At 38.1% G+C, this 27682-nt stretch overlaps 1 protein-coding gene across 1 annotated transcript; it reads right to left on the bottom strand.

Annotated features, from left to right (window-relative positions):
• On the bottom strand, nt 1-27503 carry LOC129240476 (uncharacterized). The gene is made up of 11 exons (XM_054876297.1): nt 27337-27503; nt 25511-26066; nt 25266-25419; nt 21967-22070; nt 15537-16067; nt 14683-14836; nt 8682-8867; nt 8364-8603; nt 8086-8257; nt 6174-6339; nt 1-495 (listed from the first exon to the last, which is right to left on the bottom strand). Exons 2-11 carry the CDS (start codon nt 26030-26032, stop codon nt 1-3), a joined length of 2724 nt encoding a protein of 907 aa, XP_054732272.1. The 5' UTR covers nt 26033-26066; nt 27337-27503.
• Between the last annotated feature and the right edge of the window lie 179 nt (nt 27504-27682).

Here is a 27682-nt window from a genome sequence, read left to right as displayed (position 1 = left end):
TTAGGTCACCCTGCCTAACCAGTTCTGGTGCTGCCTAAGTACGCGCAAGGATGTTTTGTCTGCGTACGAGCAGTCGAACCTAGCGATAATGGCGTCAAAATTAAGCACTGTACTGTGCGACGTAAGGATGGCACGAGCTGGACCAGTTACTTTGTTTTTTAAAATGGCCACAGCCTCGTAATGCGCCTCGCTGCCTACGTACCTTTTGAAAATCTCATATGCGTCTATAGCCGCCTGTCGCCACGACACGTATTCCTCATGATTTCCATTGAAGTTAGGCACTGATTTTACAATGTCTAACTTCACCTCACATCCCACACTAGGGTCAATTGTTACTCTCTGGTATGTTTCAACTTGTGGGGTCTCTATTTTTAACGCATTAACCTGACCTCTAACTGTTTCAAGTTCCGCTCGGAACTCGTCTTTTAGTCTCCTCTCTTGTTCGAGGAGTGCACTGTTTACCGCACCTTCTATTAACACTTTTAGTAATGCCGGCTCCATTCCTAATTGACCGTTTCTTCCTGGCCTAAATCCTATTTCTTGCTCTTCGTCACTGTCGTACTCTATCTTTATATTTCTATAAGCCCAAGTCATGAGCAGCCAATGAAGCGAAAATATCAACTTGTTTCTCTTTTTTTTTTTTTGTTTTTTTTTAACAAAAAAAACTGCACTTGCACGTCAATAATTTCGCGACTATACCGTAATGCTCACTTTCGCATTGCCAATTTATTCACAATTCTTTTTTATTTAAAATAGTTTTTCGTAAATACTTTTTCTAATTTTTACCGAACATTCACTTACATGTTCTTGTTTAGGGCCATGGTGTTCCTAACTTAATAGATATCGTAAGATTATCTAATTCCAGTTTTAACTCTGTTGGGCGCCTGTTATATGTATTCAACTTCCCTCTGGAGCAGTATTCATGCCTTGGTCCAGCGGCGGGTGTTGCTGACACGTCTCAAGTTATATGTATTCAACTTCCCTCTGGAGCAGTATTGATGCCTTGGTCCAGCGGCGGGTGTTGCTGACACGTCTCAGCCACTTCTTAATTCAATTAGCTTTAGGATGTTTATGTTGGGAGACTTGACTTCGTCCCCTTGTTGGACTATTGGCCTTGTGGCTCAACAGTGTAAATTAATAGACCAAATATTAACGGCGGCGTGCCGGAGTAAAGCCAATCGTTCTTTATTGAACAATTGTCTGGACAAAACTGATTATAAGAAAGGAGTGAATAAAAGACTAAAGCTAAGTACATAAATGGAAACATGAATCTAAACCTAAATACATAATAAGTACATAAAGATCATGCCATGGGTTTGTGTGTGGTCTGTAAAACCGACTCAGCATATTTCGATCAGAATTCCAACGCTTGCGACATAACGGAAACGGCTGGCCGTTGCTCCGACTCACATTACTTTGTTTATGTTGCATATGTGGTCGGGTTCAACGACATTGTTTGCGCGCGGGTTGCTCGGTGAATTCATTGCGAGGGAAGTTCGATGACTTGGCTGTTAACTTATATACACTATTAACTTTTCTATGTTTACACGGTTCCACTTGCACTCCATTTTCAAAATAGGTTTATATTAAAGTACTTTCTACCACAAAACAAGAAAACGAATGAAGCAACTGTCAAAAATTGTTTTGCAGCCAACTTCACAATTGGAAATACGAATAAGAAGCACAAAGCGTGTCGCCAGTACAGGAGACAAATTCCCTTCTCTCTTCCGCGGCCGTCCTTCACCCCCGAACAAAATGTTTCCCTTCCAGTGGAGACATCGTGTAAATGGGCACTTAGTAAGTAGGTAAAACTAATTTCAATACATGAGTGAGCGAGAAAAGTAATGGGAAAAAATTGAGCGAAATGAGTAAATTTGCAAGAACGTTATGCAAAGGCAAATTCCAATGTGCAGACATAGACCCGATTTACACGAGGAGACATCTGGAAGGGAAACATTTTGTTCGGTGGCGAAGGACGGTCGGGGAAGAGAGAAGGGATTTTGTCTCCTGCACTCGGCGACACGCTTTGCTCTTCTTATTCGTATTTCCAATCTTTCCAATTTTTGACAGTTGCTTCATTCGTATTCTTCTTTTTTGGGAGAAGGTTCTGAGTTATGTGTTGGTTTTCAATCAAACGGAAGATAACAACGATGACAAACATCCGAACGCTGCTTGGGAAATGCACGATTATTTTTGCTAGTAAAGTAGGTATAATTTAAAATATATTATGGGGCATGTTTATGTTGAATTCTAATTTTCCTCGCATTTCTAGTTACTCAAGTTAATTTTAAGTTAATTATTTACATATGAAGTGTTTTTAATTTAATTTTTTTTATTCAAGTATAAGAATTTATAAATATATTTCAATAAAAAAACAACAAATTATTTATTACTAGCAAACCCGGCCCGCTTCGCTGGGCAAAGACATGGTGGGTCCACGTTTTGGCATATATTTCGAGACCCTAGTCATCAATAGGTATGAAAATTACCCCACATTAAAGCACTTATCGACAGCTTTCATTTGATGCCCATATTGCACATCCACAACCAAAGGTTACCCGGGCCCACGTTTTGACCTATATCTCGAGACCCCAGTCACGGAGCGGCATGAGAAATACTCTGTACTAAAGCATTCACCAACAGCTTTCAATTGATATCCATATTGTACAAACACATTCTAGGGTCCACGTGTTGGTCTCTATCTCGGGACCCTAGTCACGGAGCGGCATGAAAAATACTCTGAACTAAAGCATTCACCAACAGCTTTCATTTGATACCCATATTGTACAAACACATTCTAGGGTCCACGTGTTGGTCTCTATCTCGGGACCCTAGTCACGGAGCGGCATGAAAAATACTCTGAACTAAAGCATTCACCAACAGCTTCCATTTGATACCCATATTGTACAAACACATTCTAGGGTCCACGTGTTGGTCTCTATCTCGGGACCCTAGTCACGGAGCCGCATGAAAAATACTCTGAACTAAAGCATCCCCCAACAGCTTCCATTTGATACCCATATTGTATATACACATCCGAAGGTTACCCGGGTCCACATTTTGACCTATATCTCGAGACCCCAGTCACGGAGCGGCATGAGAAATACTCTGTACTAAAGCATTCACCAACAGCTTCCAATTGATATCCATATTGTACAAACACATTCTAGGGTCCACGTGTTGGTCTCTATCTCGGGACCCTAGTCACGGAGCGGAGCATTCACCAACAGCTTCCATTTGATACCCATATTGTATATACACATCCGAAGGTTACCCGGGCCCACGTTTTGACCTATATCTCGAGACCCCAGTCTCGGAGCGGCATGAAAAATACTCTGTACTAAAGCATTCACCAACAGCTTCAACTTGATATTCATATTGTACAAACACATTCTAGGATCCACGTTTTGGTCTCTATCTCGAGACCCTAGTCACGGAGCGGCATGAAAAATACTCTGAACTAAAGCATTCACCAACAGCTTTCATTTGATACCCATATTGTATATACACATCCGAAGGTTACCCGGGTCCACGTTTTGACCATTTTCCCGGCAATTATTCGAATTTTTCTTACCTTTAAAACCTTCCCTAGACCTCCACGAATAATTCAAGACCAAGATAAGATAAATCCGTTCAGCCATTCTCGAGTTATAAGCGAACATAGGGACAGATTTTCACATTTATATATATAGATAGATTTAACCAGTTTGCATTTTTCATTCATATATTTAAGAAACTGTTGTCGAACGCTCTCTGCTTTACATGTAAGCGCGTGCTAGAATACATCCGAACCAGACGATGCTAAAGTGTTAAATGTCAAAATGTCGCGGAAACATTTTTGCCCGTGTGAACGCGAATGAAACTTCAAAAGAGAATTTCCAGTGTCTCCCTTCCAGATGTCTCCTCGTGTAAATCGGGTCATAGCGGTCACCTTCAACCTTTATGTGAACGTATGCGTTAACCCTTGGACAGTAAGTAAAAAGAGAGAAATATTTTGTTTCAGTGCATACCGATGATTCTAACGGACTTATCATTGCAGAATAAACGACTTCAACTCTCCGCTTACTACGACCTTGAACAAATTACAAGATCAATGGTTGGAAGCTTTCGGGACTAACTTGGTGGTTCAGCGAACCATCATCTTTTTTTGTTTTTATTTGCGAACTCGAAAACAGAACGAAAATCGAAATTTATCATAGAGCGTTGTTTTGCATTTTGACCGTATTCCCTTCCCTTCCCATATAAAAATTGAGTTGATATTATAATAATTTATTGAGTTGTAAGATTTATTGGCATTTATACTCGCTTATGAAGACTTACATTCAAATAAAATTCAATAGGCTGCTAGTGGTCACATGAAATAAAAAGTTAACAACACATAGTGAGAAGCATAAAATAGCAAATTGGCTCTAATTGGTTGTCCACGACTGTATATAATCATATTGATTTTCTTCATGATTTACATAAATAATAAAAGGTTATGTAAATTTTGACAACTGGTTTCGGATGCAATTTGGAAGTAAGGGCAAAGGGGCCATAAGTTTATCCAACATCTGAAGCGGTACTAAAAAATTGCAAAAGACCGATGAGAACTACAGAATAATTTTATGCTACTTTATGAATGCTACTGAATTGTTTATATTATTTTTCGCTTAGCCATTTCCTTGGATTTGACACATAAATATTGCTTCATGGTTTTTCTTAATTATTTTACTTTGAATGAAAAAAACAGTTGTTTGAGCCTGTATTTAAAACTTTTTTTTTTGTAACTTGAGCTAACTTAATAGTAATTCACTCTAAAACGCTAATCTTGCGCCTATACATAGATGAAGGAGAACTGTCCAAAGTTAAAGTGGTTTTTTTGAAATATTTTTCACAAAGTGTCAGTTGAAATATTTCATTCTATCTTTAAGAATTTAATAGTAAATAAACGAATGTTATGAACAGAAATATTCAAAGCGGGAAAATAGCTTGCGATCGAATGACACTTTAAGTAACTGGATACATTTTTATTCTATAAAAATTGGCTTATATGTAAATATCTAACGATTTGATTATTCCATTGAGTTATCCGGTTTATCGAGCTTCATCTTCAGCCATTGGATTTTTTTACGCAAATAGCAAAGTATTCTGTAATATAAGAAAGTTTTTTAAATGATATATCTTAAATAAGAATTTAATTAATTAAAGAAAAAGTCTAAATTTGAGTAGAAATTAACACGACAACAACAATTTAACTGGTGGTTTAAGATTCTAAGTTTAAGGGGACAGATACCTGTAAAATTAAAAAAAAAAATTTTTTTTCATAAAATGTTAATATAATCCTTTAAGAATAAGTCAAAAAAATTTTAGAACGTAAATTTAAGTATTTCTTATATTACAGATTCTCAAACGTGACGACTTTATTCTTTGCGTTCAAGCGCTGCGAGAGGTATAGTTGCCTTGTATTCAAGCTTTAGACGCGTTTTTCTCAAAACTATATTTTTCGAAATGGCGTACACGATAACTCGAAAAGTTATTGACCGATCTCCCTGAAATTTTGCACACATCTTTTTATGATATTACTTTCTATGTGAATTTACAATTCGAAAATTTTTCGAAAAAATAATTTTTTCGAAGCAAAAATAGTAGAAAAATTCGCCCCAATTCGCCATTTTAAAAGATTAAAATAAATAAAAAATTATATTATTTTAATGTATAAATAAACTGTATGCCAATTTTGAAAAAAAAAACATATAGACTTTTTCATTTTAAATAATTTTAATGAAAATCAGGGAAAATATGGCCGTTTACAGGTATGTGTCCCCTTAAATGTATAGTTTAAGTATATTAAAATATAAATATTTATTTTCCAGCTGGGTTGGCATATTCTGTCAAATAAGCCCCAGGAAATGATCATTTCAAATGAATATTTGTCGAAAATTAAAAAAGAACCAATGACGAAAACAATCACGAAAAAATCCGGACGTTATTCGGCGTTTGCAAGCCCAATTCATTTTAATGATTTGATTATTTGTTGACGTAAACTAATTATTTCAGAGATTTTAACCAACAATAAATTCAAATACAGCATAAATATTTTTTGTTTTATTCATCGATTGCCGGTACTTTTTTGTCAGAATCTGAGTTTTTGGGTTTATTTGCATTTACCTGGTTTTTATTAGAACGATTACATTCTTCTTCACAACAAACAGTAAGAATATAATTAGTCCTTGCGATGCGTTGAAAATATCTGCTATTGCCAAAATAATATTGCTTGTATTTCCAAAAAGATAGCCGATGATTTCCAATATCCAGCTGACACCCATAATGATGGACAAACGAAAGAATAGCCACGCACTAAAATTCTCATTACATTTATTTTTCTATTTCAATTCATTTTCAGAAATAAAGGTCTGATTAGGAATACGTCGCGCAACTTCGCACAACTTCACTCAACTTTAAATCTTTAACTTACGGCTTTTAAGCCTTGTCAATCTTTTGAAAACCTAATAGAGTGATTCACGGTTCGCGATGGGTTTCTAACACAAAAACAGCTGATCTTTGCTTTCGTTGGGTATGAAACAGATTTGTTAGCAGAAAACTATATTTTAATGTCCATGGATTTTAATGTTTAATGTAATATAATATTTTAAAAATTAAATAAAATAAACGTAGCACTGAAACTAATTTTTGACAAATATAATTGGCGTTGTTGATAAAAAAATTAGACAAATATGTGAAGCACATTTTGTACTGCAGATGAGGCTGTATAGTAGAAAGAAAGGGGCGTGACAGCTTCTGCTCATCGAAATTTAAAATTTGCAAATTACTCCTCTACATTACTTGCATACGAAGTATGTTCAAAAAGTAACATGACCTTTTGTGCTTCTCGAAACACATTTATTTATTCAGTAATTTCTATTTTGTCTCCTATAAAATAATCTGCTTCAGAAGCAATACAATTGTGCTAGCGCTTTTTCCATGCCTAAAAATACGTTTGTTCTAAGACAATCAAGAAACTACGAACGAGGTTTGCTTAAGAAATAAAGCGGCTTTTTATGCCTCACAAAAATATTTATTTATTAGCTAACCTCTATTTTTACTCCCCTTTTATCTCATGCGACGAAGTTTGTGAATCGATATTCTTTGATCCACTTTTTTCTATAGCAAAAGTTCGACGTGTCTACACAGCGAAAAAATCAAAAATCGAAAGTACGTAGCTCGCGCTATTTGCCCCGAATCTTGCTACAAAATTGTAAACCCTGCTGTTTTAGCTTTTGCATTTTATTATTGCATGTATTACAGTTATTTTTCTTTTTCAGTTTTCCTAGGATACAATACATATTTACAATATTAGAATTGATCAGATTGCATAGAGAAAGTCGTGAATCACTCTAAAATGCTTTCCATGCAAATCTGTACAAATATTGCGATTGGCGCCACTGCAATTGAAATATGACTTAGGAAAACATAAAGCAAAATCTAAATTTAATACGCCACTAATTTTTATAAGTTGCGCTAATTTCTGGGTAATCTGACGCATGTAGGTGAGTGAAATGGTTGAGGTACCATTAGTGCCTGAGTGCCCCAAGTGCTCCCACTTTGAGCAGCGATGGAAATAATGCAAAATGACAATCAGCGCAGCACTGTGAAAATTTCTACAATGCACACAGTCCTTTCCACGCTCCCCAGTTTAGTGATATAGCTGCCCACCACACCAGGCATCCATATGTTAAAACTGGCAGAACCACTACGTTGTACATCCAAAGAACAACCTGCGGCTTGATTCCCCCTTTTTTTGCTTTGTCAAAGTTGACTCTGGCGGCTAAGTGCAGCTTTTTGACCTTTTCAAAATCTCAGCCATGACTGAGGGAAACATTCCTTATACGAATAGAACCAAGTCATCGACGTATACTACTACCTTATGCCCGCCCTCATTTAACATTGTCTGAATTTCGTCAATAGAGAGTAAACAAAGGAGAGGCGAAGGGATACCACCCTTAGTCCCTCCTGCCACCGTATACAAAAGTATTAAGCAAATGTATATCTGACAGTTTAAAATGTTTGCGAGGCTCTGCGATGTAATCAGACCTTAAGGTTCACCTAGTTTTTTGCGAACGTAGATTTTGGGCGCTCTCTTCACCAGATGTAAACACCTGCAGATCCTTCCGGACGCTGTAGATCTTTCTAACAGTCAGGTAGAATATGACAATGTTGAAAATAATTAGCAATAAACCGGGTCCATAGAAGTAAATCATGGCAGACCAGTCATCGTCTGTAAGGGAATTTAGTATTAAAATAATTAAGTCAGAAAAACTAATAAAAACAATAAACTTTCATTGAATATATATTTTCTATACGCGTATGCTCGATTTACTTGCCTTTCAACCAGCAATGTGATTTTCCTATGCCCGACTTCAGTTCATCTGGTAAATTGGAATGCTGCAACGCAATGGTCACGGTAGCCATAAGCGATGGCACTCCCCACCCGTAGAATAAGTAGAAGTAAGACATTTTTTGTGACATCAAATTGTGAACGTTAGAAGTCTTGCGCCAAATATCGTAGCAAATGACGTTGAGCCAGAAGAAAGCGGCAATGAAGAAGAGATAGGCGACATAACCTATTTGTAGTACCAGACACATAAAATAATAATAATACTTACATAATACTTAGTAATAGAGTAGTTAAAAAAACTCACCTATGATCTCGCAGGTAACATTATCATAATCTGATGTTCGCAGGTTCACCGCAACTATCATTGTCGTGCCGATGGCCAAAGAGAACAGGTAGCACATGAAGCACTTGCCGTGGGTGTTGCGCAGCTCCGGCAAACACCAGTAAACCAAAATTGTTGCAAATAAGAAGGGGGCAGAAATCAGCATTACTAATAAAAACAAAGGGAAGGGAAGTCGTCCTTTGAATAGCGGAATATAGATGTACACATAAATAAATATTGGATACTAAGATCCCGTTTTTTCAGGACCCGGAAATCCCTGCAAATTCCTCAATATCCGATTGAGCAAAGTAAAAACTTCTTTATTATCAAATGTGAAATAAATTTGTAAATTGTTTTAAATTGAAAACTGCATAATTTTTATAAATATTTTTTTCTTAATATTTACAAATAAATCAACTCATTCAGTCGTACTGGGAAAGCTTTTGTTGTTTGAAAATTTGTACAAATTAGGCCCAAGCAAAGCATTTATTAGCGCATAAGCCGTGAGTTTCTCTTCTTCTTAATTGGCGCGATAACCGCTTTCGCGATTTTGGCCGAGCTTAACAAAGCGCGCCAGTCGTTTCTTTCTCGTGCTAACCGGCGCCAATTGGACACACCAAGTGAAGCCAAGTCCTTCTCCACCTGATCTTTCCAACGCAGAGGAGGCCTTCCTCTTCCTCTGCTACCACCAGCTGGTACCGCATCGAATACTTTCAAAGCCGGAGCGTTTGTATCCATTCGGACGACATGACCCAGCCAACGAAGCCGCTGGATCTTTATTCGCTGCGCTATGTCTATGTCGTCGTAAAGCTCATACAGCTCATCGTTCCATCGTCTGCGATATTCGCCGTTGCCAACGTGCAAAGGTCCAAAAATCTTACGCAGAATCTTTCTCTCGAACACTCCAAGCGTCGCTTCATCGGATGTTGTCATCGTCCAAGCTTCTGCGCCATACGTCAGGACGGGCATGATGAGAGTCTTGTAGAGTGTTAGTTTTGTTCGTCGAGAGAGGGCTTTACTGCTCAGTTGCCTACTTAGTCCAAAGTAGCACTTGTTGGCAAGAGAGATTCTACGTTGGATTTCAAGGCTGACATTGTTATAGGTGTTAATGCTGGTTCCCAAATACACGAAGTCTTTTACAACCTCAAAATTATAACTGTCTACAGTGACGTGGGTGCCGATACGCGAATGCGCCGACAGTTTGTTTGAAGACAGGAGGTACTTCGTTTTGTCCTCGTTCACCACCAGACCCATTCGCTTTGCCTCTTTATCCAGTTTGGAGAAGGCAGAACTAACAGCGCGGTTGTTAAGGCCGATGATATCGATATCATCGGCATACGCCAACAATTGTACGCTCTTATAAAATATTGTGCCTGAGCGATTAAGTTCTGCGGCTCGTACGATGCTCTCCAACATCAGGTTAAAGAAGTCACACGACAGTGAGTCACCCTGTCTGAAACCTCGTTTGGTATCAAACGGCTCGGAGAGGTCCTTCCCAATTCTGTCGGCGCTGCTGGTGTTGAGCAACGTCATCTTACATAGCCGTATTCGTTTTGCGGGGATACCAAATTCAGACATAGCGGCATACAGGTAACTCCTTTCTGTACTGTCGAATGCAGCTTTGAAGTCGACGAAAAGATGGTGTGTGTCGATTCTCCTTTCGTGGGTCTTTTCCAAGATTTGGCGTATTGTGAATATTTGGTCGATGGTAGACTTTCCAGGTCTGAAGCCACACTGATAAGGTCCAATCAGTTGGTTGACGGTGGGCTTCAGCCTTTCACACAATACGCTCGCTAGAACCTTATAGGCGATATTTAGAAGACTAATCCCGCGGTAATTGGCACAAATTGCAGGATCGCCTTTCTTATGGATTGGGCAGAGCACACTTAAATTCCAATCGGCAGGCATGCTTTCATCCGACCATATTTTGCATAGGAGCTGATGCATGCACCTTACCAGCTCCTCGCCGCCATGTTTGAATAGCTCAGCCGGCAGTCCGTCGGCGCCCGCGGCTTTGTTGTTCTTTAGGCGCGTTATCGCTATTCTCACCTCGTCATGATCGGGTAACGGAACTACAATTCCGTCGTCATCGATTGGGGTATCAGGATGTTCACATTCTCTTTGACATGCGCAGCTGTCACTGTTTAACAGGTTCGAGAAGTGTTCCCTCCATAATTTAAGATTGCTCTGTACGTCAGTCACCAGATCGCCGTCTTTGTTCTTACAGGAAAACGCTCGGTCTTAAAACCTTCTGTAAGCCGCCGAACTTTCTGGTAGAATTTTCGGGCGTTGTTCCTATTGGCCAGCATCTCAAGCTCCTCGCACTCACGTATTTCGGCCTCTCGTTTCTTCTGTCGGATAATACGTCTCTATTCCTTTTTCAGCTCTCTGTAGCGATCCCACATGGCTCGCGTTGCGCCCGATCGCAGCGTGGCTCTATAGGCGGCATCTTTTCTTTCTGCGGCAGCATGACATTCCTCGTCGTACCAATTGTTTTTTCGGGCTCGCCGGAATCCGATTTCTTCTTCGGCGGCGGTACGTAGGGAACGAGAAATGTTGCTCCATTGCTCGCGTATGCCGATTTGTTGGGCAGTGCTTTCGGAGAGCAGGAGTGAGAGTCGAGTGGCGAATCTTCGGGCTGTCTGTTGTGATTGCAGCTTTTCGATGTCGAACATTCTTTGCGTAGGTAGATGCACGTTTTTTGCTGCACAGAGGCGGGTGCGCAGTTTGGCTGCTACAAGGTAATGATCCGAGTCGATGTTGGGTCCTCGGATCGTACGTACATCTAATACACTAGAAGCGTGTCTTCCATCTATCACAACATGATCGATCTGGTTTCGCGTTTTTCGATCAGGAGACAGCCAGGTAGCTTGGTGTATTTTCTTATGCTGGAATCTGGTGCTGCAGACTACCATGTTTCGGGCCCCGGCGAAGTCGATCAGCCTCTGTCCGTTACCGGATGTTTCGTTGTGCAGGCTGAATTTTCCGACTGTGGGACCAAAAATTCCCTCCTTGCCCACCCTGGCGTTGAAGTCGCCAAGCACGATTTTTATGTCGTGGCGGGGGCAGCGCTCATAGGAACGTTCCAGGCGCTCATAGAAGGAATCTTTGGTCGCATCGTCCTTCTCTTCCGTCGGGGCGTGGGCGCAAATTAGCGATATGTTGAAAAATCTGGCTTTGATGCGGATTGTTGCGAGACGCTCGTCCACCGGAGTGAACGACAGTACTTGGCGACGAAGTCTCTCTCCCACAACAAATCCGACACCGAATTTGCGCTCCTTTACATGGCAGCTGTAGTAGACGTCGCAAGGTCCTATGGTTTTCTTTCCTTGCCCCGTCCATCGCATCTCTTGGATGGCAGTGATGTCAGCCTTTATTCTCACGAGGACATCAACCAGCCGGGCAGAGGCACCTTCCCCATTAAGGGACCGGACATTCCAGGTGCAAGCCCTCAAATCATATTCCTTATTTCGTTTGCAGGGGTCGTCATCAGTAAAGGCAGTTCTCATCCGAGGCTTTTTTAATCTTTTCATTGGGGGGATTTTTAAGTGGCGGGTCCCAAACCCAGCGCACAACCAGCTATCCTGGAATGTTTCGCCTTCTCACGTTAGCTCACTCCCGAACGGGTGTTCGGAAGCTAACCAGAGGATACGTGGGCTAATCCCGGACGTTGTGAGCTGCTTGAACCATACATAGAAGAATCGTCCTGGACACTCCCAAGTGAATGGCGATCAGTAACTTTCCCCACTTGCGTGGACTTCTACACATGGAACCATCCTCCAGCCGTGAGTTTAACCATTTAAATTATTTATAACCATAAATTACTTTGGCAGTGACTGTTCTTTTCTGCTGGAAGTCTTGGCAGAAAGTAGGTATCACATCTCCGCGGAAAGAAATGAATAATTTTATTCTGGGACAACGTTGGGAAATATTATTGGAAAGATGTCAAAATCATCTTGGAGGGATACTTGAGTCCAAATTCCATTGAAAATCGGGTAAAGTAAACCAGTACAGAGTTCTACTCCTGCAATTGTGTGTTCGGCAAAAAATGGGGGCCCTAGCGACAGATCGTTCTTTGGGCGCACGACGTAGTGGTTCTGCCAATTTTAACGTATGGATGCCGAGTTTGGTGAGAAAATCTTTGGAAGGGCAACAATATTACTAAAATGGGGAGGGTACAATCTGTAAAGCATGTAGAACTTGTCTCAGTGCTGAATGTCTTCTGGCACTTACTTTCCATCGAGCTTAATGTTATTTTCATCGCAATTCAAAGTGCAATCAGGTTAAATGCGCTTGGACTCAGGAGGCAATCTCTGAAGACTCTATTGCAAGGTAACATTTTTAGGCAGTTAACGCCGTATTTCTCTGAACTTCGTACAGATCTCTCTTTACGCAAACTGGAGTTTGAGAGTCGTGCCAGAGCAATCTTTCTAAGTAGGCAGGATTAGAACGAGGAGGCAAGTTGTACCGAGGATTGTATCTCTGTCTCCACTGACGGCTCCAAGATGGAATCGGGAGTCGGAGCAGTTTTCTCTATCAGCCAAATTATCTAGATCTTGCAGGCATGCAAAATGCTTAGGGAATGTAGGAGCGAGGGAGATACTATCATTTTTTTCCAATAGTCAAGCCGTCATCAAGGCTGATCTGGCTTTCAGGCCATAGAAATATATAGGGAAGAGGTAGACTAAATTGGTCCCAGAGATATCCCACCCGGTCATTGCCATCCCTCTGACTATTTTTGAAGGTGAGCTTTGAAGATATATATATTTCTTAAGGTGCTATTTCGAAAACCTTTTGGTCGCAGTACAATAGATGCAGGACTCAGAAAGTCCAGGGGACGCCACGCCATTCAAAAACCAAACTCCTAGCAGTGTTTACCGGTAATTGAACGATAGGCAGGCACGCAGAAAAGCTAGGTCTACCATTTAGTCCTAATTGCAGAAGCTGGGGAGACTTTTCAGAGAATGAAACTGTTCAATGCTTTCTCTGTAAATGTCTAAGCTTGAAAGATAGACGATCAAGGTCACTGGATGCTCCTTTCTTCCACAGCTCTGGGGCAGTACTCCAACTTAAGTCCCACAAATCTTCTCCATTACATCAACAGCCCTGGCTGACTATACTTTAGATATCTGCCCGTTGAAGGTCTCATAACGGTATCAAACTGCGCCTCAGTGCTACTTGGGGAGTGCCAGAGTGGTACTTCAACCAATTCACCTACTTACCTACCATCTTTTCTGGCGAAGTGCATCATTAGCACATTTTTCTTCGAAAATACTTCAGGAAACGCCATTTCGATCAACGGTGAGCGCTACAGATACAAGATAAACTATCTTTTAGTCCACTTTTCAACCCAATGCGACCCCTGATTTACTGCTTCATTAGCCAAGATGCTTGGGCGTCTGTTTGCCGGTAGCCTAAGATAAAACTGCGGTAATAACCCTGTTTCTAGATGGAGCATATAGTTTAGCGTATTTAGAGGTAGAAACACTAACTTTTTTTGAAAGAATCGGATAAGTTTCTCTACGGGCTCATATCTTTTCATATATGAATAGTACATATTTTTATAGTTACCTCACAAGCGTTAATGAATCGGCTTGCTTTGTTCCAAGGCTAATATTTACTCGAATATAAAATTCCCCTTTTTGCCCTGCCAAAAACTACGAGTAGGCAGCATTGTCAGCTTAAGAACATAGGACATTTTTTTTTAATATGGCTTCATGTAATTAGAGTAAATATGTTTCGGATTCTGGTTTTTTTTTTTTTTGTATATTTTTTTAAATTTTATTTAATCCTGTTTTTTAAATAATTATAACTCTCGTATTTGCATTTTTATTTACAATGTATGGGTTCCTAAATCATATGATTTTTTAAATATTTACAATTTAAAAAAATGTATTGCTTTAAGATTTACGATGATACCATGATCAAAATTTCCCGTTATATTTGGCAACCCTAATACATGTATATGATTAATATATCTTACCGATAGTGTTTGCCATGAGTGTTGGGGGCTCCTTGTGATGAGTCAAGCAGTTCAGTGGATGCAGTTCATATCGACCATTTACCTCATAGGCATAAAGGCAATAATCCCGTCTCGAAAGGAACGTCTGATACAACGTACGTAATAGAGTACCATTCTGTAATATTAAATTTATATGTACGAGTAAACGCTCTCCTTCGTAAATATATATATATATATATACAGTAGGTTCTGTTTTTATGCGGCTTTTTTTTATGCGGTTTTGAAATAGTGCGGTTTTTTTTTAAATTACAAAATGCATGTCGACCTATCGGGAATTGTACATATAAACAAGATTTTAAACCAGCTAAGCAAAAACTCATCACAGATTACATCAGAAATGCTAACCTCACAAGTATGGAACCGCCTGCATCACCATCCAGATCAGACGTGTACATTTCCTAAAGTGACGAAAGTGATTTTACGCCCAATCCTAAACGAACGCGCAACATGTGGGTATTGTCTGATTCTATTTCTGACTTAAATTTATTTTTCGATTCTGACGTTTCTTAAATAAAGATATAATTTTCAAAAATACAGTATTTTGTTTATGCGATTTTATTTAATTATTTCAGATTCACGCGGTCTATGGAACGTATCTATAGTTATAATATGGGACTAGTGCCCTTTTTTATGCGATTTTATTACATTATTTCAGATTTATGCGGTTTTAGCATTTGAAACGTATCTATAGTTTTACTATAGAACTGGTAGCTTTTTTTATGCTGTTTTTTTTTATGCTGTTTCTTGCGGAACGTATCTACCGCATAAAAACAGAACCTACTGTATATTAGATATAAATCCACACCGCTCCCTACCTTAAACAATTTCCATTTGTGCATTTCGTTTACATGCGGCACAAGCATATACCCATCATTGCATGGAAGCCCTTGCTGCAGCAAAAATTCATCCAGCACATTCGTCAAGACTTGGCTGCTGTCCGGCATAGTAATATTTACATATGGCAAGTAATTGAAGTCTTTACTTGGCGCGCTATCGCAATCTATTGAAGTAGTATTTTCAATGCGATACATTTCCGCCCTTGGATGGCAGCAAAATTTGACGCATTGCTTGAGATGACAAACACAACCCCGAATATGTTTCGTCACCTGTTGGCGCTCTCCTTCGTACAGCTCAACATAATCGTAGTGGCCGGTCAATGCAGGAGGCACCAATACGCCCTCATAGAGGTAGGAGCCGTTGTTAAATTTTTTGCTGGAGGTTAGGTTAACGGTATCTTCAAAGGCACAATTCGGTATTTCCGACAAAGTGCAGCGGCAGGGAACAATCGCGTTCCAAAACCAAATCACGATGCACAAAACCAAAATGATGACGTTCATGGCGCTCAACTAAGTCCTTTACAGACACACAAACCTTAAAAAAGAATTTAATTGATCATATCCATATGAGTGAATGTACATGAATGCGAGTATTTGATATTCGAAAATATATAACTTCACTTTCATATAAAGGGTAGCCAGAAAGCGATGATAATTTTACAAAATGTTATGCTTCAGTAGCAAATGCCGTGCTTGCCGTACGATTGGAAACATTCTAAAGAAGTACCGTTCAAATTCTTGTTGCGTTGTTAATCCGGAGATCCAAAAACTCAAATATTTTATGGTGATGACTTTGAAGAAGATTTTGAGGAAGTCGACGTGGCCATTCAACTGTACCAAAAGAATTTATAAGTGACGCCTCGATGTCAGTAGTGAATAATTCCTAGGTGGTACCCATTTTTATGTCATCTAATGTATAATTTTGCACGATAAAATAAGGCATTAAAATAACTGAAACTTATTAGAAAATGGTCGATTTTGAGAACAAAATATCGCGAAATTGGTGATTTTTTATGGAAATAATCATCCGAAAGAGTCGACAATTCAAAGGTTGGTGAAAAAATTTCAAGAAACGGATTCTGACGTGGATGGGAAAATGACTGGCAGACCAAAACGTTGCGCAAATGGTTGCTGAAGAACCTTCAACATCGATATGTATGTAGCTGTGGGGCTGTGCTAAGCAAACAGATAATGGAAAAATTAAAGGATTTCAAAAAAAGTTTATAAAAAACACAATGAACTCGTTATGGCATGAGAGAAACAGTGACTTGCGTCGTGACCTCAAGACTACGTCGATACCTGAAGTTGTCAAACACAATGCTGCAGTTCATACCAAAAGGCTTGAAAAACATACCAACCAAAGGAGACTCAAAAGGATAAAGCCTAATTATCAGTAAGAATTAATAGGAATATTTAACGTTAAAAATGCTAAAAATGCAAAAAATTCCCGCTTATTTTACTGAAATATAAACACCGAAAATTAACTATTAATAATAAAAGAAATTGAAGCACTTCAAGCGTTTTTACTAAATAATACTTCGCATTTTATTAAAATTGTATTATTGTTTCTCCAGGCAATCAAGCTACATCTATACAAGTGATGAACCCAAAAAGTAAATACGATTACAAAGAAATTGTGTAAAAAGTCTAAATTTCCGTCCGTTCATCTACTGTTACGATCCATAACTCTCATTGCCTACAAGTTTGCTTTGAGTCCACAAACAACAGCCAGCCCAACTTGAGCCGAACTCAGCACATCCTTAATTGTTTTAGTTTGATTTGTTATCCCTAAGATTTCCAGCCAAGATCTTGAATGAACTTTCGTTCAAATTACATATTTTTTACTTTCGCACAGAACATACTTTTATGTGAGTATTTGACACCCATCAATTGTGAACTTACTCTTAGTGGCGCACTTTGTTAAAACGTCCTGAGTTTCAGTAATTTGTAAGGAATAATAGTAGAAATAAATTTAATAAATAAAATATTTCTGCTTCACATAGAAAATAGTAAGGACGAACCAAAACGGCGATGCTAACAATCACGAATATCAAAAATGACTGCGGCAAAACTTTTATCGCCAAAGTCTGAATCGCCAATCGGCTTCGGTTAGCACCGCAAAAGCTGAAGAATTTGTACATTCATACTTACAATCGCAACTTAAATTTCATTTTCATTTTATTAGTCATTTTAGCGATAAATTTTAGAATGCTGTTTTTTTGGAAGAAATATCTCATTGAAATCACAAAACAGTCTGAAGCAATTTTTCATCCACTCCTCCGAATCGTCATACAAGGATTGCTATTTGCTGGTATATTTCTGGCTTTTGGCACTTCCAATGCAAAGAAATCATTGACTTTATATTTACTGCGCCTCACTTAAACATAGACATCGAGAGAGTTTTTTTTTCATTATTTAAATTTAAAAAAAGAAATCGGTTGGGGCCACATACAGTCTGTGTCAGAAAAAAGAACCGTGATTATTCATGAAGTATAAAATATATATATTTACAATTTTTTTACTTGAAAGTATGTCTGTAGTCTTCATCGTTGTCTAGTGTAGCCTGGCATCTTCTGCATGCTTTGAACCAGCTTTTCTGCGTAGCTCGTCGACAAACAGGACTAGATTTCGCGAACTTGATGCACGAGTTGCTTTAATTCATGGACTGGCCTTCCAGCAAGAAGCGTTTTCATAGTTTCCCACACATTTTCAATGGGTTTGGCGTCTAAGAACTGGGAAGGCCAGTCCAATACTGTGACGCCATTTTCTTGTTTTGTTGTTTCTCAATATGCTTTTCTGAGAGCAGTGGTTTTGACGATGTGGGACGGTAGGATATGTTCACCTCCTTCGCCTTGACGTTCGATGGTGTTGATACTCACATCCATTCCCTTTTCAGTAAGAACTTATCGTGCTTGGCGTAGTCACAAAGAAGGGTCCCGCTTCAAAAGTTGGACGATCACTTTATTAGATATGTATGAACTGGATATTTTTGTTGTAGCCTATAAGAAATCTTGTATTTCTAGATTTAGTACGAATAAATACATAAAATTTAAACTACCACTGCACGTGTCGCAATGAGACTGGGAGGCTCGGGCAGCAGACTTGGCCTAACTTACGAGTATTCATGTATCCTGAGAAACTTTGAGTTGATCCCCCTGGTGACAATGTACACCCTAGCTTAGACCGAGCGGGACATTCCCCACTTACATTTCGCCAAGGGAAGAGTGGGCGGGATGCCGCATTTGGAGACTAGGCCTGCTCAACGTGTTCACAGATGGCTCGGGGTTGTATGGGAGGATTAGCAGAGGGGTATTCTGCAAAAGGGGTATTCAGACCCAAGTACAGGCCACCGGATCACTGCACTGTATTTCAAGCAGAGGTAGCCGCAATCAAAAAATCACTGCTCATGGAAATAAATATCTACTCCTACACTGTGTCATTAACCACCATTGATTACCCGTGGTATGCTTCTGGAAAGGTGGGCTTTGTGTTAACTCACCTGTGTTTATACTCACCTTGACAATTGCAAAGTTAATATTTGTAAAAAAGTGTGGGGACAGATTTACTTGCATTTGGGTATAAATTTATATTATATAAGTTTATTATGAGCATCAATCTGGAAGGGGAAATGTAGCCCAGCCCCTGCGGCTCACAACGGACCCATTTTGTAGTCTAAGTGGCATCGCTGTTCCTATGTGCAATGCGGCTGTCAAACCTACCTGTTATAAGCACCAGCCCTTTAGTAAAATACAATAGAAATAAAGATTTTGACCAACCTATTGTATGTAGTTTCTCTCTTTATTTATTAAATATTTCCGTATGTCATATTGAGAAATACTTCCATATCTTATATAATACATATAAGAGACTGATATTCAATTTTCTCGATATGATACTCAAATTTCCTGATCCACAGCTTTGTGGTTATACATATTTATGTAGAACTGATTTCTCGATTTTTTTTTTCATGTCATAATTACCCCGTAGGGGAAAGCCAAAGCTCAGCAAACAATCTGTTGTTCATGGACTGGTATTTGGGGGAAGAAGTCGTATTACTTGTAGTTCGAAATACAACTCTAGTATCTACCTATATCAAAATGAAAAGCCCCAGGCCTAACAAAGAAAATATGTTTTTTTTTTGTTCAAAATTATTTTTTTTGTTCAAAATTATTTTTTTTATCAACGTAATTTCCATCAAGAACAACGCAATCAGTCCAGCCCCACTCTAACATTCCAATACCGCTTTTGTAGAAAGACTTTTGCCTCAAAATAGGCCTTAGTTTCAGCGATAGCCTCTTCAATCGAGTGAAATTTTTTACCGGCGAGCATTTTTTTGGTCCGCGAACAACCGGTAGTCGCTTGGAGCCAAATCTGGCAAATACGGGGAGAGCAATTCGAAGTTCAATTCAAGTAGTTTTGCCATTGTTTTGATTGACTTGTGATTTACTTGTTTTTGATCAACAGTGAACACAATTGGGTGCCGCTTCTTTGAACAGAACTTTCTCATAGTCAAATGCTCATGCAATGTAAAGCCAACACGTTCTTTTGATATCTTTACGATGTCAGCTAACTCACGCAAATTCACTTTTCTAACATTCAAAACGACTTTGCAGATTTGATGTTTTCTGGGGTTACTTCCTTATTTGGACGTCCACTGCGTTGTGCATCATCGGTTGAAGTCAACAAACCATCGTTTTATTGTTGTTTCGGATGGAGCGGAGTCCCCCATAGCTTCGCTTGAACGGCATCAAGAGGTAAAGTAAACTTAAAATACGAAATTCTTTTTTATCCATTGTTTTGAAAATAAGAAAAGTGGCGTCACTCTTACCAGAATAACTCACGAACTAATAAATAGAAGTTCATGAAATTTTAACAGCTGTCCTTTTAAGATTAGTACTAACTGAAAAAGAGGAGAATGCAATAAAACTAGTGCCACTCGTGTGTTAAGCCCGGAACTTTCCAGCCCATGTGTTAATATGCTCTGTTTAACAATTCTATCAATTTTCGCCCCTTTATTTATTTTTATTTTATTTTGTTTTCCATTCTTTCGCATCAAGTACATTTGGCCCATTTGAAGCTACCCAAAATAATATTTAATTTTTTTTTTGTTTTAATCGGTTTTAATAAAAATGGCCTGAACACTTTAATTTTCAATTCAAATAAGAGTTTTCACTCCACATTACTAATGTAAACAACGAAATATGTAAACAAAATACACATTTTTGACGTAAGTGCCCAAGGCGAATTAATCAGCTGCTTACACCTGGTCCTCGTGACGATACAGAACAGAAGCTAATTTCACTTAACATTTTTTAATATGTAGATACAGCAGTTTTAAAGTTTCATAATTTGTTCCTGTTGCTAGTAGCGTTACCACATTACCCATATTGCCACATATTAATAGTTAAAAATAAATTATGGTATTTCGAAATTTACGAAATTTTTTTCGAAACTGTATACTGACTTCCTTACATTGCTTTCTTCTATTTTGGCAGCTTTTAAATGCGCACATAATTTTTTTTTCTTTTTATTATTTTATAAATTTGAATTGAAGACAGTAAAAAAAAATTATTACAGTTCTCAGTCTGGCAACTATATTTCAATGAAGATGTCGTAGCACCAGCAAAAGGAAAATTTCTAACATGGCATTTTTATATTCTAATTCACGCTACTTAAAGCTGCTAAAAACGCAGAACTCAACTGTTTCGACGTTCGAAACTCCTACTCGCAATATTTTGGTAAACATTTTGTCGAAAAAAAATAAGTCCACGATAATACAACTCTCCGAAAACTGTTATGAATATGCTGATGATATATGTATAGGCAATGGGCGTCGGACCTAGAACTATTTTTTTTCAAAAATTTACCAACATTAAAAAAGCTGTATGATAGCTGATATATTTTATTAAAACTGGAAATTTTAGAATACATATATTCTTTCCATACACAGTTATATGTATCTACATTTGTATATGTGTATGTTATATTTATACTTATTTATTTGGTGTCGACATGCAAAGTGATTTTAAAAACTTAATCTCATATTTAGACATAAAATATTATAATATTTTATGAAAGTACAAATATTTTTGTTAGAATTTCTAATTTATCACAAAATAGAAGAAACGTACACAAATTTTCTTAACTTATGAGTATACAAGTGTTTCGAGGTTTATGTGTCCAAGGGTGTCGTTATTCAGTTTGGTCACTAGAAAATTTTTGTCTGTTTCATTATTAAAAATTAAGCCAGACATTATCGAAGTATGCAAGCAGTTCAGATCAAATTTTTGAACTGTTTTATATATTGCAATTTGCGCTAAATTTGTCCCGCTCTGACGTCATACGCAGCAAGAGAGGTAGTTTTTGTAATCCGCATTGCGAGGCCTTTTATATGGATTATGCATCTTACAGATGTAGAGAATGCAGCAGGTGACGAAAACCGAAAACCGAAAACTGCTACTTTATTTTTGGCAAATTTGACAACTGACGTCACAGTGCGTAAAATAAACAAACCTTTGTGTGCAAATTTAAGCATGTGAAGATTTTTATATGTGTATGATTTCTATACTCTGGTCTTTCCACTCACTTTCGCTTACTCTTCCTTTTCTTTTTCTTTGTTTATCTTATTTAGTCCTGAGCACATAAAAGCTTGCGTATTGAATAAATTCACTTGTGGGATAATGGTGAATATTTTTACTGTAAATACCCTGCAGAAAAATCCTGTTCTATTATTAATACTATTTCGGCAATTCCGAACCACTTTGCTTACAACACAAGTCCCAATTGTTTTCTACGAAAAGCAGAAAATGCCCTTCTCGCATATTACGATCTTGGGTAGTCCGAGTAGATGTGGAGAGAAGATAAGGTTTTTCGAATGTAATAAATATGCGCGAACACTTTTATTAAATGAAAAATGTTATGCTTTAAGTCATAAAACTATTCGAGACAAATTTTGTAAAAATGAAAATAACCCAAGTGATATCTTCTCATGGACCAAATGCATGCATAGTGTTACCAGCAACATTTAAAATCATCCTTAAAGGGGAGTAAAGATATTGCGGCCCCTTGGCGGACTGAAGTAGTATTTTCAGTCCTTTGCTGGTCACCTATGCCCAAGAAGCGAGGCGCCTATTTACATTCTTTTTTAGATTGGACAAGCTTCTCCCAAGGCGAATTGAGTACTGAAGGTGGCGTCTTCCCAAACAGCTACTTTATTTTTCGCGATGTTGGCAAGTCTGATGTTAGTTCCAAAAAGTTGGAACAAATTAAACAAAAGGAGGAAAAATTATATGAATGGCTTGGTAATATTGTGATTTTTGATATTTAAACTAATCAAACTAATGGAAACGAAGCGTGGTATGTTAAATTTTGAAAGCACAAATGAATATAAAGCCTCCAATAATTTCTTGTGTTTGGTTGTTTCCATTGCTTTCTCCTACTCTTTCTCTTCACAAACTCTTCATGGACTCTGGACCTGCAACCTTGTATTCTATCCTCCTTGAGCTTCTTCTTCAAAGGAAGATATCAACAGTTCAATGCCGTATTTGAACATAAGATGTAGTGCCGATAACCATATAATATAAGTTTATAAGGGCGTACACAAGATTTTTCTAACAGATACAAAGCCCAAGCTTTACTTTATCGACCGTTGAGCCAGCGACACCAGTGTTAGCTAGATCACTGTTTTATTTATTTTGTTTTGTGATGCTAAATATAACTTGCAGAATTTACCACTTATTTGTTGAATTTAGTACTATTTCCGCACTACTCCAGTTGGAAAAATACATGAAACGAGGGTATATTTGATTAGGATTCGCCAGCTTATTATGTGCGCCATGGTACTTAATTCACTAGAACTATACCAATTTCGAATTAGTAGATTTTTCTGCAGGGTTATTTATATGCATTAGATTTTTAAAAAATATTTATGGGAATTATTTATTGAATTTATTTCTCTTAACAGTGGCACGATTTACATCTGTCTGGACTGACATTTTTTTAAGTGCCCGTAAAATGGGGAGAAATTACCACCAGCTCATATTCGATTATTATTATTACTATATCGTATGGTCCAGGGTGGAAAGGCCACAGCTCTTATTTTATGGTGTATGAAAAAAGGATGGATTTTTTGTTCGTTTTTGGCTTATGACGTCCTTCCAGCAAATGCTCCTTATTTCTCGACATGGACAGCACCGCTCATATTCTTATTACATAAAACGCCTTTGAAGTTCAGATATAATAGAGGTTTCTTGAAACTTAAGCATTTGTATAATTTTGTTGGTGTGTTTAAAACTTTTTATTCCTCAGTTCTGCAGTTTCCATCGAGATTCAACATTCGCTAAAAATACAGTAAATAAAGAATAGAAACAAAAGAAAAATGAGTATGTATACATACACACACAAGTAAATGTAAATAAAAAGTAAGAAAGTAAGTGGCTAAGTTCGGTCCGGTCCGAACTTTATATACCCGCGTACATTTCAGTAAAAGTTAATTTCGCTGGCTGTTAATTTTGGAATATAACAAACTCAAAGACAATGAGAGTTGTAGCTACATAGCAGTGTCAAACTTATGCGAAGTTCGGTGATCGTGTCTAATGGCCTTCTCGGAGCTGCGGTTTGACGTCGTTATGCGAATAATCCATGAGCAATCCATAACGACGTCCACCGTAGCCAAATTTTTCGGTGCGTGACTACTATTCGGAAGTGCGTGGGTTAGAATTTCCATGCATGAAACACCTCATAAAAAAATATCTGCTGTTAGGAGTCGGCATAAAACTGTAAGTCCCTCCAGATGTTAAACAACGTCAAGACGTACACCACAAATATCCAAAAAGGGCGTAAACGTCAAATTCACATACATACTCAACCCATTAACGATTTATTCCGTTAAGACGACTACTAAGCAGGCCAGTCGCGAGATAGAGCCAGAAACCATCACCACCTACGTTTTGGATATTGTTGCAGGTTAAACTCCTACTTATCCAGAATCGACCCCGACATACTAAACATATGTCCAGCATGTGAAGGCACCCCGCTCGACCTAACCTAACCACCTTTTCAAATGCCCTATTAAACCCACTCATCTAACACCCCTCTAGCTAGTTTCCTGGGCCTTCCGTTAGATGAGCTAGACGAAGACGAGCAGTACAAAGGTACTGCTACAACAACAACAACAACAAACCATCACCAAAGTCACATCAATTTTGTTAAAGGGATGCGCTACTGTGAAGCCGAGGCAACTACATGAATGAAATCGTGGTCACTAAAAAACGGGAATATTTGCTCTTTTTAATAAACCAATAGAACAAAAATACTAATTTTAAAATTTTAATTCTTTTTTTTTTTTACTTTTAAAAAGAAACCACTGTATGAACCACCCAATGCACACATATAAGTATGTATTTATAGTATATATTTTTACAGTTGGGCTATTCCACGCTAAAATTTACTCGAACATAAAATTTCCCCATTTTCCCTTCTAAAAACTATGAACTTTAAGATTTGTTTGCATTAAAATTATGTGATTTTTAAAATCAGTTCATTTTAAATTTTAAATAGCTTTATTTCATAGTAGTCATGTCATAAGGTGAATCCTGGAACAAATCCCGATATCCCATGATAACTTTAAAAATATTCCGAAATACCGTGATCAAAATTTGCCGTTATATATGGCAACCCTAATACATGTATGTGATTAATACAGCTTACCGATAGTGTTTGCCATGAGTGTTGGGGGCTCCTTGCGATCAGTGAAGCAGTTCAGTGGATGCAGTTCATATCGACCATTTACCTCATAGGCATAAAGGCAATAATCCCGTCTCGAAAGGAATGTCTGATGCAACGTACGTAATAGAGTACCATTCTGTAATATTAAATTTATATGTACGAGTAAACGCTCTCCTTCGTAAATATATATATATATATATTAGATATAAATCCACACCGCTCCCTACCTTAAACAATTTCCATTTGTGCTTTTCGTTTACATGCGGCACAAGCATATACCCTTGATTGCATGGAAGCCCTTGCTGCAGCAAAAATTCATCCAGCACATTCGTCAAGACTTGGCTGCTGTCCGGCATAGTAATATTTACATATGGCAAGTAATTGAAGTCTTTACTTGGCGCGCTATCGCAATCTATTGAAGAAGTATTTCCAATGCGATACATTTCCGCCCTTGGATGGCAGCAAAATTTGACGCATTGCTTGAGATGACAAACACAACCCCGAATATGTTTCGTCACCTGTTGGCGCTCTCCTTCGTACAGCTCAACATAATCGTAGTGGCCGGTCAATGCAGGAGGCACCAATACGCCCTCATAGAGGTAGGAGCCGTTGTTAAATTTTTTGCTGGAGGTTAGGTTAACGGTATCTTCAAAGGCACAATTCGGTATTTCCGACAAAGTGCAGCGGCAAGGAACAATCGCGTTCCAAAACCAAATCACGATGCACAAAACCAAAATGATGACGTTCATGGCGCTCAACTAAGTCCTTTACAGACACACAAACCTTAAAAAAGAATTGAATTGATCATATCCATATGAGTGAATGTACATGAATGCGAGTATTTGATATTCGAAAATCTATAACTTCACTTTCATATAAAGGGTGACCCGAAAGCGATGATAATTTTACAAATTGTTCTGTTTCAGCAGCAATAGTATATTCCGCGCTTGCCGAACGTTTGCAAATATTCTAAAGAAATAACGTCGAAAAAACTTGTTGCGTTGTTAATCCGGAGATCCAAAAACTCAAATATTTTATGGTGATGACTTTGAAGAAGATTTTGAGGAAGTCGACGTGGCCATTCAACTGTACCAAAAGAATTTATAAGTGACGCCTCGATGTCAGTAGTGAATAATTCCTAGGCGGTACCCATTTTTATGTCATCTAATGTATAATTTTGCACGATAAAATAAGGCATTAAAATAACTGAAACTTATTAGAAAATGGTCGATTTTGAGAACAAAATATCGCGAAATTGGTGATTTTTTATGGAAATAATCATCCGAAAGAGTCGACAATTCAAAGGTTGGTGAAAAAATTTATAGAAACGGATTCTGACGTGGATGGGAAAATGACTGGCAGACCAAAACGTTGCGCAAATGGTTGCTGAAGAACCTTCAACATCGATATGTATGTAGCTGTGGGGCTGTGCTAAGCAAACAGATAATGGAAAAATTAAAGGATTTCAAAAAAAGTTTATAAAAAACACAATAAACTCGTCAAGGCATGAGAGAAACAGTGACTTGCGTCGTGACCTCAAGACTACGTCGATACCTGAAGTTGTCAAACACAATGCTGCAATTCATACCAAAAGGCTTGAAAAACATACCAACCAAAGGAGACTCAAACGGATAAAGCCAATTATCAGTAAGAATTAATAGGAATATTTAACGTTAAAAATGCTAAAAATGCAAAAAATTCCCGCTTATTTTACTGAAATATAAACACCGGCAAAGCGCCTTGCGTCCGTTTCTCCAGGCAATCAAGCTACATCTATACAAGTGATGAACCCAAAAAGTAAATACGATTACAAAGAAATTGTGTAAAAAGTCTAAATTCAGTCAATAAATCCGTTCATCTACTGTTACGATCCATAACTCTCATTGCCTACGAGTTTGCTTTGAGTCCACAAACAACAGCCAGCCCAACTTGAGCCGAACTCAGCACATCCTTAATTGTTTTAGTTTGATTTGTTATCCCTAATATTTCCAGCCAAGATCTTGAATGAACTTTCGTTCAAATTACATATTTTTTACTTTCGCACAGAACATACTTTTATGTGAGTATTTGACACTCATTCAATTGTGAACTTATTCTTAGTGGCGCACTTTGTTAAAACGTCCTCAGTTTCAGTAATTTGTAAGGAATAATAGTAGAAATAAATTTAATAAATAAAATATTTCTGCTTCACATAGAAAATAGTAAGGACGAACCAAAACGGCGATGCTAACAATCACGAATATCAAAAATGACTGCGGCAAAACTTTTATCGCCAAAGTCTGAATCGCCAATCGGCTTCGGTTAGCACCGCAAAAGCTGAAGAATTTGTACATTCATACTTACAATCGCAACTTAAATTTTATTTTCATTTTATTAGTCATTTTAGCGATAAATTTTAG

Source organism: Anastrepha obliqua, chromosome 3 (genome assembly GCF_027943255.1).
Source record: "Anastrepha obliqua isolate idAnaObli1 chromosome 3, idAnaObli1_1.0, whole genome shotgun sequence".
Lineage (NCBI taxonomy): Eukaryota > Metazoa > Arthropoda > Insecta > Diptera > Tephritidae > Anastrepha > Anastrepha obliqua.
This window is presented reverse-complemented; position numbering and strand designations above follow the sequence as displayed.

Coding starts and splice junctions, on each gene's coding strand:
- LOC129240476 (XM_054876297.1), bottom strand. CDS start 26,032: ATGAACGTCATCATTTTGGTTTTGTGCATCGTGATTTGGTTTTGGAAC. Junction 25,420..25,510: donor ACAAATGGAAATTGTTTAAG/GTAGGGAGCGGT, acceptor TTAATATTACAG/AATGGTACTCTATTACGTAC. Junction 22,071..25,265: donor ACTCATGGCAAACACTATCG/GTAAGCTGTATT, acceptor TTGCACACAAAG/GTTTGTTTATTTTACGCACT.